This window comes from Thermobia domestica, chromosome 1 (assembly GCF_964235325.1).
Source record: "Thermobia domestica chromosome 1, izTheDome1.hap1.1, whole genome shotgun sequence".
In the NCBI taxonomy this organism is placed as follows: domain Eukaryota; kingdom Metazoa; phylum Arthropoda; class Insecta; order Zygentoma; family Lepismatidae; genus Thermobia; species Thermobia domestica.
Window position 1 is genome coordinate 84,429,753 of NC_137454.1, and position 14,696 is coordinate 84,444,448.

The 14,696-nt window shown below is 34.8% G+C and overlaps 1 protein-coding gene across 1 annotated transcript in view; it reads right to left on the reverse strand.

The window, feature by feature from the left end:
- Positions 1 to 206: 206 nt before the first annotated feature.
- The window catches only part of LOC145686754 (CD109 antigen-like), a 257,687-nt gene continuing 243,197 nt past the window's right edge, over positions 207 to 14,696 (reverse strand). The window contains exons 26-28 of the mRNA XM_081760392.1: positions 6,730 to 6,904; positions 4,029 to 4,134; positions 207 to 1,178 (exon numbers count right to left, since the gene is read on the reverse strand). Coding sequence (XP_081616518.1) covers positions 988 to 1,178; positions 4,029 to 4,134; positions 6,730 to 6,904 — 472 coding nt within the window. The 3' untranslated portion in view covers positions 207 to 987. The remainder of the gene's footprint in view (positions 1,179 to 4,028; positions 4,135 to 6,729; positions 6,905 to 14,696) is intronic.

Genomic DNA, 14,696 nt, shown 5'->3' on the forward strand with positions numbered 1-14,696 from the left:
AAGAGAGGGTGAAAGAATACAATCAAATGGTCATGTGCCATCTTACATCATATTGTCAAACGCCTAATTACAATAGAATGAGTTACTAGATTAGTTTTGAAAAGTTGTTTTACATGAACAAAGAAACAAAGGTTTTTGAGTAGAGAGGTAAAAGATATGTAGAAAATTATAAAAAAAACAGAAAAATTAAAATCTCGGTAGATGTAAAGTAATAAGTCAGTGAAATCTTGTATGCTAATTACATTAAAAAAAAAAAAAAACAGCCAGCTTGCGAAAAATAAATGAGTTTCGAAACAAAACTTGATGACACATGTCAAATAACTTCAACGCGAACAGACGCCAATAGTTTACACACTTGCTGACAATTGAAGTAAAAGGGATAGTGTGACTAACTGATAGACAGTTCACTTCTATGCGAAGAGATCCAGGTGGTGAGAATTTATGAATTTGTAGCTTTTCACAGAGTTCGATCATTTGCTTTCACATTCTCAATGTCACCAATTCATCCATAACCATTCACTTGCATTAATCATCTATCTTATTTACCCTAAATAAAACAATCATCTTATTTCATTAAAATAGACATTAAAAGAGAAACAAACAGCGTACTTTTCTGTATATTTCAATAAGTCACTCGTAAGCGACTATCCAGTCTTCCCGAGAATGTATTCTTTCGAGTTTCTATTTAGATACCGAAGATAAAAGAGGTGAATTTAACGTTTGGAGTATAGGAATAGATTCATTCGTTGCTAAAGCGATAAAGTGCCATAGGACAAACAAAAGACTCACAACACACTTTGTTAGCGCTATTCTCTGGATATTCCTTAAGGAAACAATGTACCTATCTTATATTTTATTTTACATATACATATACAAAAACACGTACAAAAATGTGATATTGACAAACAGGACGGAATTGTCTTTTATGTTTTCTATAAGCACAAAAAAAGTACAGAATGGGAGAATTGTATTTTAACTCAGTTCGTGTCAGCTCGTAGTTAAATATCGTTGAAGTGCGAAGGATATTACAATACTGAAAACAAGGGCAAATACACTGCTAACGTAGTGGACGGCTGCACTGTAGAACGGACAATACGGACATTGGTAAGAACCACAAACTTCACATATATTCAAAATGTACAACGGCGTCGAGTTAAATATTTCTTGCACAAAGCGTTCTGAAAAAGAAAATGCAAAAATGTAGATTCATAATACATGTAACAATGTTTTCAAGAACTTGGATTATATACAAATACAAATACTCGTATATATATATATATATATATATATATATATATATATATATATATATAGTATATTTTATTTTTTAATAAGCAAAGCAGTTATTAGAAACCAAAAATAATTGAACGAATTTTCAAGGAAAGATTTTATAGTCAACTAGAAAAAATAACTTAGAAATGGTCACCTTGTTTTCATTTATTTGGAAAGTAAATCTACTTAATTGTCATTTTAAAATTTTGACAATTTCGTTCGTATATCTTGAGTATTTTTGGGAATTGTTGCATAATAATTCAAGTAAACAATGTATTAATTAATCCAGCTGTATCGATGGGAACTTCATAAGCTTATTAAACTTGTAATTTATTATATTAATAACGGTGTTTTCTATACTAGTATAAGGGGCAATCCAAATGAAATCGACCAATGATGGTTGCTGACAAAATTTAGCTTATTATTATTATTTTTTTAAAACCTAGGTTTGTACCACATTTAGGAAGTTGAAAACGGTATTCATTTATTTTTTTAGCCGTGCAGGTTTTGTCATAGCGGCCATTTTGTATAGGCGCCTGAGCACATTTTGAACTTTTTAGTGCGTTCTGTTAAACGCTGTAACTTTTTAGGTTTTAAAGGTAATGAATTCAAACCAAACCATATGGAAGATAATGGAATGGACAATATTCTATGTTCTGTGCACATTGAGACGTGCTTCAGGACGTCGAGAAAAGTAGTTCTGAACATGAGGTTGGAAAATTAGAAATTGCAATTTTGGAATGTACATTTTGAAACGAAATAAATGAGACTCACCTTCAATTCTTTGTCTACATAGAGACTAGATAATAGACAACGTCCTAAACAAGTTTCAGATCTGAGAACTATATACTTGTTTTTTTAGAAATTTTGTAAACATTGCGAATTTCACCACCAAATATCTCAGGAAGGACAGAAGTGAAAAATCCCGAATTCGCACAAAATAGACGAGAGTTGTGCAGTAACAAGTGAGTAAAATTGTATCACTGAGACTTGAGTAGTTTCTGACTTATAAGGGTTTTCTTCACTGGAACTTAATATCATGAAGCGTCATTGGAGTGAATATAAACTTTGTAGCAAAAGTCAAAATAACACGAAAGTAATGTTAAATGGGTAAAATGTGCATAATTTATGAATTATATCTTGTGCAAAAAACGAAAGTCGTCTTTTATTTCTTTTCTGTCTATAGCGCTATTGTTAAGGCATCAGTGAGGTAAATAGTTGACTAATTTGTGTAGAGTTTGGCATTGATATTGAAAATACGACCTGTAGGAGTTGTGAACTCTGTGAGTGTAAGTTTCCGGAGAACTTTAGTGATGGGCACCCACACTTTGTCATTCGTACATAATTTAAAAGAGGTTCTTGGGCTATGGGGATGGAAAAAGTGATAAAAAAGATCGTTATTTTCCTGACTGATGTCTTCAATTCCCTAATCCACCATTTCTGAAATAAATACAGGCTACGGTATATTTAGGTGCAATTGACAACATGCTATGTTCTGGAAGTACTGAAACACTGCAATCAGTAAATTCATCTGATTGTGAGTATTCATAACGTCTGATTTGTGATTTCGTCAGAGGTACAAATCTATGATATGATCTGGTATTAATAATTCTTTTACAAGTAGCAAATCTCGAATTTCTTGCTGTTTGACTGCAGTTCTTCTGATGAAACATAGTTCAATTGTATGCCTGAGATACTATATCAACACAAAACATGCACATCTGTTCAGTTTTTTAAAATCGTGAATTTCACATCATTGCAACAACTTATAACTCAGAAACTTCTCAAGTCTCAGTGATGCAAATTTATTCACTTGTTATTGCACAACTCTCGTCTATTTTGTGTGAATTCGGGATTTTTCATTTCTGTCCTCCCTGAGTTATTTGATGGTGAAAACACATGATTTTCGAAAATCCGCAATGTTTACAAAATTTCCAAAAAAAATCAAGTATAAAGTTCTCAGATCTGAAACTAGTTTGGGACATTGTTTACTATTTAGTCTCTATGTAGACAAAGAATTGAAGGTGAGTGTCACTTATTTCGTTTCAAAATGTACATTAAAGAATGGCCATTTCTAGGTTTCCAACCTCAATGTTCAGAGCTTCTTTTCTCGACGTTCTAAAGTGTCTCAATGTGCAAAGAACACAGAGTGCTGTCCATTCCATTATCTTTCATATGGTTTTGGTTTGAATTCATTATATTTGAAACCTAAAAAGTTACAGCTTTTAACGGAATCCTCTGAAACGTGCAAAATACGTTTAGGCGCCTATACAAAATGTCCACCACAAACAAACCTGCGCAGCTAAAAAATAAATAAATACCTGTTTTTAACTCCCTAAATGTGGTACAATCTTAGGTAAAAAAAAATCAAAAATAAATAAATTTTGTCAGCAACCTCTGACCCGGAAATTGGTCGTTTTCATTTGGATTGATCCATAATAAATGACAAGTCTAATACGCGTATGAAGCTTGCATTGATACAGCTTCTTCAACGTATTGTGCTACTTTTCGAAATAAAAAATCATAGACTATAAATATTTAATGAAAAGTGGTTATGTTCTATATTAAATCGAAGGACGTAATAATACTGCCTGTATTCACTCTTGTCCTCTTAATTACTGTTAATTCTAATGGTACTACTGTACTATTGCTACTACTATAGATTCTATTTTATTTTATAATATAAACCCTTAGCGTGCTCTTCCGTAGCATTTTCTTCCTTCTTTTCATTAGGACATGGCTGTCTGGACACGTACCTCGTGCGTAAGCTTCATAAAGTAGAGCTTGCCGATGAAGTGTCATGTTTGCAACCGGGAACCAGCGCCTAACAGTATGATTAAAACACGTCCAGTTGGATGGAATCTGAAAGTAGGCAAAATTTGTTTTATATGAATCATCTAGGGAAAATATAATAAGGAAGGAATGTATGCTTTATAGGGACAAAAAATCTTTCACAGATTCAACATCATAAGAGTCTCAAATATTCACTGTTGAATATTTGAGTATTTATCAGTAACTAGCTAGATTTATTTCTCAGGATCAGGTCGGGTCCACGATAATTTAATAGATATTAATAATATTTTAGTAAACTACTCTTGTTGTGATCTTAAAGGTTTGAAGCATTTATTACTTATAAAAATCAGAAACGTAACATAAAGTGCACTTAACAGATTGATCTACGGTGTATTATACCGCACAATACAAACTTCTTCAACTCATTTATCAAACCTTGGAAAATGCATGGGATATACAAAACGATATCAATACAATTTTTCAGAATTTATTTTTCCGGTTGATAATTCCTATATCTAAGACATTTAATTAATTAAATAATTAAAGATGTCGCTGAAAGTATGGGCTCGTTAGCCACTTGACTGTGAAGGAAACTTAGCAAATACTACTACTACTCCTACTCCTACTACTACTACTACTACTACTACTACTACTACTACTACTACTACTACTACTACTACTACTACTACTACTACTACTACTACTACTACTAATAATAATAATAATAATAATAATAATAATAATAATAATAATAATAATAAACAATGCTGTTAAGAGACGCTATTAGTACGTCAACATTTTAAAGTAGTTTTTTTTTTTTTTTTTTTTTTACTTTTTAAGCTAGTATTTGTAATAACAATTGTGAATAACAGAGTCGTCCAACATTTATAATGGGAAGAAAGTTATCATATTCATTGAATACAAAGGGTACTAGCGTTCAGCAAATATTAACTATGTGAGACAATTTATAATATTTTTCATTGTTCAAGCTTTGCATTTAGTATATGTAAATTTGATTTTAAATTACTCGCTGAGCAAAACAATACGTTTGTTGTAAAAATTATTAATGTGCAACAGTTTCGCCAACTATCCACTTTGGCTTCATCAGACACTATCTTATAGACATAGAAGATACCAAACACAGACAAAAATACTATTTGATGAAGCCAAAGTGGATAATTGGCGAATTTGTTACGCGTTAATAATTTTTACCATAAACGTATTGTTTTGAAACGATTTAGTTTCATTTCGCTGGTTAAGAAAATTTAATTGATTGGATTATATTAACGTCCTTTGTCAACAGCGAGGCTATGTACGGAGGAACCTACATTTTAAAGTGTAACCGGAACCACCGCATTGCTTACATGATCTCCTAGCGGGAATATTATCCTAGGATCTCGTGGTAAAAAGCCACACGCTCCAGCTACTAGACTAGGAAGGAAGACTCTTTTAAAAAAAAAAAGCCTTACTGGCGAAAAGTTAAACCTTCTTAGTTATTGTGCGTTCAAATAGTCATGAATAGGGTTCTCAGTTATCACAGATTTTCATTACCTGTCCTTCCTCCCCAAAAAAATGTTCATTTCCAAATGTCCCGGTTTTCCTCTAAAACATAAATTAATATCATTCGTGTGATATTTAAGAAATACCGTGTTTATTGGTCACTTTTAATGAGTGTTGACCTATTATTTAATCTATAACTATAAAAATGAAAATGACTATGTTTGTGACTTAATAACTCTTGAACCACTCGAGCAATCTCGATCAAATTTTCAACATAGATGAGGTTCGGGCCTGAGATGGTTTTTATCATTTCATTTTGAAAGCGCAACTTAGGGGAGGAGAGGGGGAGATACATAAAATGATCAAAGCTGACCGATATTAGTGTCAAATCCATAGTTTTCGGGGTCGGTCGGTTGCAGAGATGGACAGTGACACTTCCGATGCCGTTTAAATCCAAATTCAGCCCCACAACTTGGGAAAGATGGAGGAATAGATATGTAAAATGATCGAAAATGACCGATATTAGTATGGAATCCATAGTTTTCGGGGTCACTGAAATGAACAGTGATACTTCCGATGCCATTTAAATCCAAATGCAGATCCCATTAGTACTCCTAAGGGGGGATGATGACATGTAAAAATAGTTGAAAATGACCGAAATTAGTGTCGAATTCATAGTTTCTGGGGTCCTAAATTGATTGGTGACAGTTTTGTTCTTTATGTCTAAAATGAATCTTATTCTTCCCGTGCGAAGAACGGGTATTCTGCTAGTTAATTATAATATTCCAGAAAAAAGCAAGTACATGTGACTATACTATAAATTTTCATAGGGTGTCCTGGTCTTTTAGTCTGAAAATTTAGGAGCCTTAGTGAATCAGACCATCAAATTGACACTATTACTTTCAGATCGAATTGCGCTAAATATCCAATTTCGAATTAGTGGAATACTTAACAGAAAATTAAGTTCTTCACGAAAGATCATTTCTTGTGGAGTGCAATAACTACTGTGCTATTCAAACATTTTGCTGAAAGTGTCGATATATGAATGCGATGTAACAAATTGACTTGTGTAACAATTTTCTGCCAAATCGTTCTTCTTATAATTTCAAAATCACATCACAAAAATAACTTTTAAAAAATATATTTAACAAAACAATTACTCACGTAATCAAAGAACCAAATCGTTTTTCCTGGTATTGTTCGGGCATCTCGTAACGTTGGGTGATACCCGGACTCCACCATTTCAACAGCGTCTGACTCAAGTAAGTGATAGCCTGTAGGAATGTCAATTTCTAAAACTGCTGAACCACTCACAGGAGAAACCTCCGTTAAAGTCCACCTACAAGAGAAAAAATGAAAGAAAAAATAGTGAGAATTAAGCTACGAATTTATCCACTTCATGTAGTAGTTAATCAAAGAAGCATATTTTGAAAGTAATTTGGAGTCTTGTATTAGCATACATTACATTTTCGGAATAATCTGTACTATTATGGTAATACTACTTACTTACTTAATAACGCATGGCAACCACAAGAATTATTAACTTTTCAAATGTATTAATTTCCTTTAATCTGCTTCTCCTCAAGCATTTACAAATACACAATACTATGAATCTACCATGGAACATTCCATTATATCTCTTTATTAAATATTGTTTGTTTACTTTTTCTTCGCATTTTACATTTCTCTCTCTTCGTCATAACGTAAATTTTCATTCTCCTTTACTTTGAATGGGGGGCACGGTGCTTCAGTGGTAGAACACTTCAGGGGCGGACTGGTCCACCCTGCTACCCTGCAAATGCAAGGTGGGCCCCCCAAACAGGTGGGCCCCCTTCACCGATTTTAAAAAGATGTGCTCAATTAAACCTACCAGCATTAAAAAAAATATGGCAGGGTAACTCCCGCAAACTTGTGTTTTGCATAAAAAAGACGTAAAGTTAAACTTTCATGAACAGACCTCATTCTTTTTCACGTTTATCAACTTGAAAAGGTTCCGTCTATGAGACAATCAGGCCCTAAAACATTGCGGGGTTTGTGATACAGCAGCTGTTAAAAACAAGCACGTTAACTACTACTTTTTTAATATAAGAAACACAGTAGATTTCAGGCTGTTATTGGATTTGGATACCATTGCCTACTCCGGTCCTTTTACAAGCCGGCGAGTGGCGATATTTTAAAGAAACAATAGTTTCGTAGATATTGTTATTGTGGAAAGTGGAGGTGGAGCCGGAACGCTTTTGAACTGCATTGTCCTCAGACCAAGCTTCGAAGAAAAAAAATCGGATCAGGCTTCGTTGTTGTTGTTGTTGTTGTTGTTGTTGATGTTGTTTTTTTTTTTTCAGTGCCGTAAAGCAAAAATAAATTAGTCGCCACTATCAACGAGTGTTTTATACAAACCTCAAATAATTACTATGAAGTTGCTGCCCTCGGCTCGTGTTTTATTTGTATATTACATCGAAGAGCAAATCCGATAGCACCAATTCAATTATTGGAAAACCAGTTACGTGTCGTTTGTCGTGGAAGACAGATGTGGTTGTCAGTATGGACGGTAGGAGTGATTGTAAGATTACTGTAAAGAAAAAATATAAAAGTGGTGCTAAAAAGCGAAAACCCAAACGAAGATGTGACTCATGCGAGTACTGCAGGACAGTTGCCAGGTATTTTTTTTTTGTTGTTTTGTTTTTCTGTCTAAGGTGTTTATAAATTATAATGTATACACCACGTCTTTGGATGATTTCAGTCAATTGTAGCTTATCTTTTATGGCTACTTTACTTGAAATTACACAACTTTAACAGGCGAACACGAAATTAACTGAACTGTTTGCTGCCGCGTAGTGCTTTCAAACGGGTCATATCAGGCTTTCACGGGTCAGGGGTCGAGTCAAGCCTGCTTGAGACACGGGTCGGGTCAGGTCACCTACGCTAGGGTTAGGGCTGCTGTAGCCACGGATCGGCTCGGGTCAACTTTCTTATGCGCCGTTTCGGCTAAATCCTTCTCGGGTCGAGTTGAACGTTGACCCGACCCGACTCATGACCCGAATAGGTTTTAGCCGAAACGACGCATAAGAAAGTTGACCCGAGCCGACCCGTGGCTAGAGCAGCCCTGACCCGACCTGTGACCCAAGGAGGTTCGACTCGAGCCCTGACCCGATGAAGCCTGACCTGACCCGTTTGAGAGCACTAGCTGCCGACACTGGGCTCAGTAAGCGTTGGTGTAACTTCTAAAAGTGCTGAACATTTATGCTGTCAGTCAAATCAGTGTGTATATCATGTAAATGTTAACTTCCCTTTAGTTTTTTAAAGTTAATTTAAAATAAAAGTGTAGTAAAATGTAAAAATTATTTGTGATGTGCAAAGTAGGTATTCATATGAAAAGAGGAGTTGGGGCCAGCCGAGAAATGGGCGGACTACACTAGACGATAGACGATATGATCTTTCTGCGACATGAAGATGTGATATTATGACTTACTTATATCAAGGAAAATCTTGCGTTTCGAAATCTATCGCAAATTTACCTCCAATCGCATTCTTTGTGTTGCATTGAGGCCACAAAGTTACAGCTTTTTCATGTTTCCAACACTGACGCCATGTCTGTTGTCTCACCTGACACGCTTGGGCGGGGGGAGTTGTCTGCTAAGAGCGGGGCGTACTTCCTCGAGATTATACAGAAATATTTAGACGAGTTTGTGTATGTGGATTACAACATTTTCTTCTCGCCAAAAAGACAGGTACAGAGAGAGATTGCGGCACATTCGCGAGCAGACTCCCGACTGAAGTAAGTACATATTTTACATTTTTATACAGTGGGCCCTCATTTCAGTTTAGCAGGGTGGGCCCTATGGTTGCCAGTCCGCCCCTGGAACACTTACTTCTGGTGTGTCGGGTCCCTGGTTTGATCCTTAGCCAAGTAAGCTTGTGATAGACAACATCGTGCTCGTGGGTTTTCTCGAAGTACTCCAGTTTCCTCCCACTTTCTCATTCCACGAATTCTTCCATCATCATTCATGTACTTTAATTTTCATCTCCCTTAGCCTAACAGGTATAGTAGTGGGATGTTAAACTCAAAGATTTCCTTTACTTTGAGATGTTTCCTTGTGTATTTTCTTGTAATAACTCCTATAATCACTTGGAAACAAGGACTGTTCTATGTACTTTTTAGCCATCTATCATTAACATATCATTTTTCTCATTTTATTTTTCTGTCTTCTCCTTAACGGAAATAAACATAATTGTACGGCGCGAAGAGATCAGTTTTTATTTAACTTGTATATAATTGTATCTACAAAGCTCAAACAAAGTAACTTTTATAAGTAGTATATGTGTCATAGTTAGGAAAAATAAATAATAACAGATACAATATGTTACTTAATACTATATTTTGTTTTACATATACACTACATAAATAAGTAATCTGTGCTGGCATAATAACTATCGATTATATTACTGGCAATGAATGACTTTTTTTAGCGCCCGAAAAATTCATTTTTCTCGAAAACTATACATGAGAATTTACCCCTAAAATGTCATTTTGTTCAAGTCAATCTGATATATCAATTGATATATGTCTCGTCTTTGTACAATATTATAGTTAAACAAAAAATTAAAGTTTAAGAGTAAATCATAATTCTGGGCTATATCTTATTATCCATTCTATGTACTGTTGTCTTGCTAATGCAATATTGGAAAGTTTGATGAGGCTATACTTCAGTGTCAGTTTCATCGTAATAGGTGGTGTGGCTGTTATACAAAGAAACAAATTAACTCTATGGCCTATGGGACCCGGAGATTCAATGCCGCGTTTACAAAAGCTCTCCACTGACTTCTATCCTTAGCCAATTGAATCCAGTTTCTACTTTGTATTCCTATTTCGACGAGATTCATCTTAATGTTGTTCTCCCATCTGCCATGGTCATCGTTAGCGGGGGGTACAACGTAATCGTTGAGCCCTAGTTCGAATAAGTGAGTTGCACACGTATTTCATTAACACAAAAACTGCAAATGTTGCTTATTCGTATGTATTTATTGTATAATTAAATCTAGGCTGCTTACAGCCATCTTACTACCATATGTTATATCGTTGCTATCGTTACAGAATCAACATTCTAAGATACAAAACATTTATATAATAATAACTTCTTAAAATATATATAACTTCTTCTTCTAACCTATATAAAATAATTAAATAGTTGGCTAGTTTATAACACCTTTGATTAAAATATCTAAATGGTGCAGGTAAAGAATAATACATGCATGCCGAATAATACATGCTGTCGTTCTATCTTTAATGGCTCCCGACAGGACTTCTTGAAGTGATTTAGCACTTCTAGAAAGAATTCTGGACCGTATGACAACTTTACAAAGATAAGTATACATTAATTATTGGATAGCCCTCGTATATACAAAATTCACAATACATATAAATATATATCTTTATATTCCATTTTATTTATTCTTTATATCAATTATATTCTTTTATAATTAATTATACTTCAAATTCTTTATAACATCGTAGAGGAGGGTCTATTCCAAAAATTATGAACAATTAAAAGTTTGTTTTTGGTCCAAGCATAGCTTTTTTTTGTTGTTTTTTTTAAAGTAACATGGTCGAGGCTCTCTGAATATTTAAACTCATTATAAATAAAGATGTTACAAAATATATTTCCTGCACTTGATAATTAGGTGTCACATATATTCATTACATAGGTAAAATACAACATAGATAATATAGAATTCAGAAGAAGAAAAATAAGATGAAATTATGATAGGAAAAATCAACAAAATTGATGTTAATTAAATTATAAGATAACGTGGTTTAATATTGGATCACAACTGATTAAAATGAAATATCAGTTAACATACAAATATTAAATTAACATGAAAGAATAACATAAACATTAACAAAATTCTAAGTACAATCTAATAAAGTACATTGTATTCCGCACTCTTGAGTATGTTCCGATCGATTACATAAAGATTCTGAATTTGAGTTTCTGTTACTGTAAACTTGTCCATCTAGGAGTCTATTTTGTGACCAATTACGCTGATTCGTATTGCGATTTCTATTAGAATTCCTATTATAATTCCGGTAACTTCTGTTACCGTTACCATATCTATAATTAGGTTGAGTTGAATTGCCGGTACTATTTTGATTATTTGTTCTAGTACCAAAATAACGGACACTATTTCCTTGAGAATTAACACTATCTTTATTTTGAATATTTAAATTTCGAATGTGCGCATAATTAATATTATTACGTCTAGAGGTAACCTGACTTTTTTCTGGATTTCTGCTATTTCTTTGTGCTAGAAATTGACTTTCGTAGCTCTGAACTAAAATGATTAAATGATTAAAATTGACACATTGAGCGGTCATCAACATTTGTTGTAATCTAAATGGTAATAAAATACGGACAGAAGCTATTATACGTGATTCTGGTTGGTTTGGGTTGAGTGCTTTTAATTCATTATATGTGGCCACTACAAATTCAGTAACATTTTTATATATCTTAGGGTCAAATGATTTCGTTCTTAGCAATGCGTCCCTATTTGCTAACATGAAGTCGTTTTCATAGTTTGCCAATAGCGCCTCTTTAAAATCAGAATACCCATTAATGTTATCTCGGATTGCTTTGTACCAAGTCAAACATGGGGGCAATAAAACATGAGGAAGAAGTTTCATGAATTTCGACTCTTTAATTCCCATTAATTCGCACTCATCCTCGAATTTTTCTATAAATACCCTAGCCGGGATATCCTCAGGTACACCACTGAATTTTGTTAAGGATTTTATTTCACTGAATCGCAAAGGCGTATCAGTACTATAAGATTTAGAACACTTACAGTTACCGTGAGAGTTCTTACTCTTTCGTGTAGGATGCTTCGTTCTTCTTCCTGATTCGGTGCTTGCTTCACTATCAACCGATGATCCACTATCTTCAAAAATTACTTGGGAATGAGGTGTTGGTTCTGTCCTATTATCAGGAGGTTGATTGATATTCCTAGGTCCATTATCGCGCTCCATCTCCTCAGCAAAAATATACTTTTCCTGGAAAGTATGAAACTCCTCTTGAAGTCCTTTAATCCTATTAGAATGTTCGCTTACAACCGATTCTATAACTTCGACGGTATTTTGTACTTCGTTATAAGTTTCAGCTACCTTTTCCATTTTCTGTTCGCATTTCTCAAATCTGGCATTAATTTGTACATTCATTTGGTTCTGCTGCTGATGTAACTGTTCCCATTTATGGTCGTTTCTCTGCTGTAACTGTTCCAGCCGCTGATATATATTATCTTCTAGTTTGTGTTGAAGTCGGTTCATTTTGTCATCAAATTGGTCTTCAATTTTATGCTGCAAAGCATTCATTTTATCATCCAACTGCTGTTGAGAATTGTTCATTTGCTCTTCAATCTTATGCTGCAAAGCATCCATTTTGTCATCCAACTGTTGTTGAGAATTGTTCATTTGCTCTTCAATTTTATGCTGCAAAGCATCCATTTTGTCATCCAATTGTTGTTGAGACTTGTTCATTTTATCCTCAAATTGTTCTTTAATTTTATGCTGCAAAGCATCCATTTTGTCATCCAACTGTTGTTGAGAATTGTTCATTTGCTCTTCAATTTTATGCTGCAAAGCATCCATTTTGTCATCCAGCTGCTGTTGCAAGTCGTTCATTTGACGGGATATTTGTTTGAGGACATCTGCCAAATTTTCAGATGTACCAGTTTCACTTTGATTAGTCCTAATGTCGTTAACTTCACTATCTGATAAATCCATCTTAGTGTTTCTATATATTAACTTTCCACTCCTCAAGATGGTATAATTATTAATCGACTCAATGATGTATGTAGTTTAACTATACTTTCAAACAGTACACAGTGGATAAAACAATTTTGTAGCACTCACTTGTGTTTTCTGCTAAACTTGGTTTACTAAACTTCTTACCAGTTTTTAGCTATTCCCGGTGTGAAGGCACCATTATACAACGTAATCGTTGAGCCCTAGTTCGAATAAGTGAGTTGCACACGTATTTCATTAACACAAAAACTGCAAATGTTGCTTATTCGTATGTATTTATTGTATAATTAAATCTAGGCTGCTTACAGCCATCTTACTACCATATGTTATATCGTTGCTATCGTTACAGAATCAACATTCTAAGAGACAAAACATTTATATAATAATAACTTCTTAAAAATATATATAACTTCTTCTTCTAACCTATATAAAATAATTAAATAGTTGGCTAGTTTATAACACCTTTGATTAAAATATCTAAATGGTGCAGGTAAAGAATAATACATGCATGCCGAATAATACATGCTGTCGTTCTAGGGGGTCGGGGGACGTCCCCGCAGATTTCAGTCAAATATATTTAAAGAAAGTATAATACTTTGTATATTGTAATATCCCATGTGATGTTGTGAACAAACAATTCCACATGTCAGTGTTTACAAACACCACCACGTGGTTCGGCAAGAAGACTTCACACCAGATGGACCTACAATCTCTTGCAGACGACGGCTTCTACCCCATCCCACGGAGCAGAAGACGACATCGGAGCAGCAGCGCCACCGCCACCCAAGGAACCCTATAAATTATATGGACAAAGGCAATTGAGTACCAGTTTTCTGGTGACCCTCCTCTAGTCTGCTACGGGACTTTAGGAGTAACCTAACCCCAGGGCCTCTAGTCTGCTTCGGGACTACGCCTATCCTTTCTCCTGGCTTAGCCTGCTCGGGGCTCTGACTGGGAATCCCAACTTCAGCCGCTTAGCCTGCTTCGGGGCTCTGTTGGCTAACTAACCTACCTACTGCTTGCTTAGGAGCTTTGGGCACCTAATTCCACTCCGCTTAGCCTGCACGGGGCTCTGCAGAGATCCTGTCTGCGACCTTACGGTCAAAGACCACCTATAATTAACCTTTGATATTAGAGAGTTTAATATTGTACAGTATTTTGTGAAAATACTTTTATAGAGAAATTTTATAATAAAATTAGTAGTGGGAGATCGATTCCGGACACTCTTTTTATTAACGCTCTACCTACACCTATATGAGACAAAACTTTACATGGTGGAGGCGCCGGGTATCGATCCCAGTACCTCTTCCATCCCGGCTACATGACCTGCCCACCT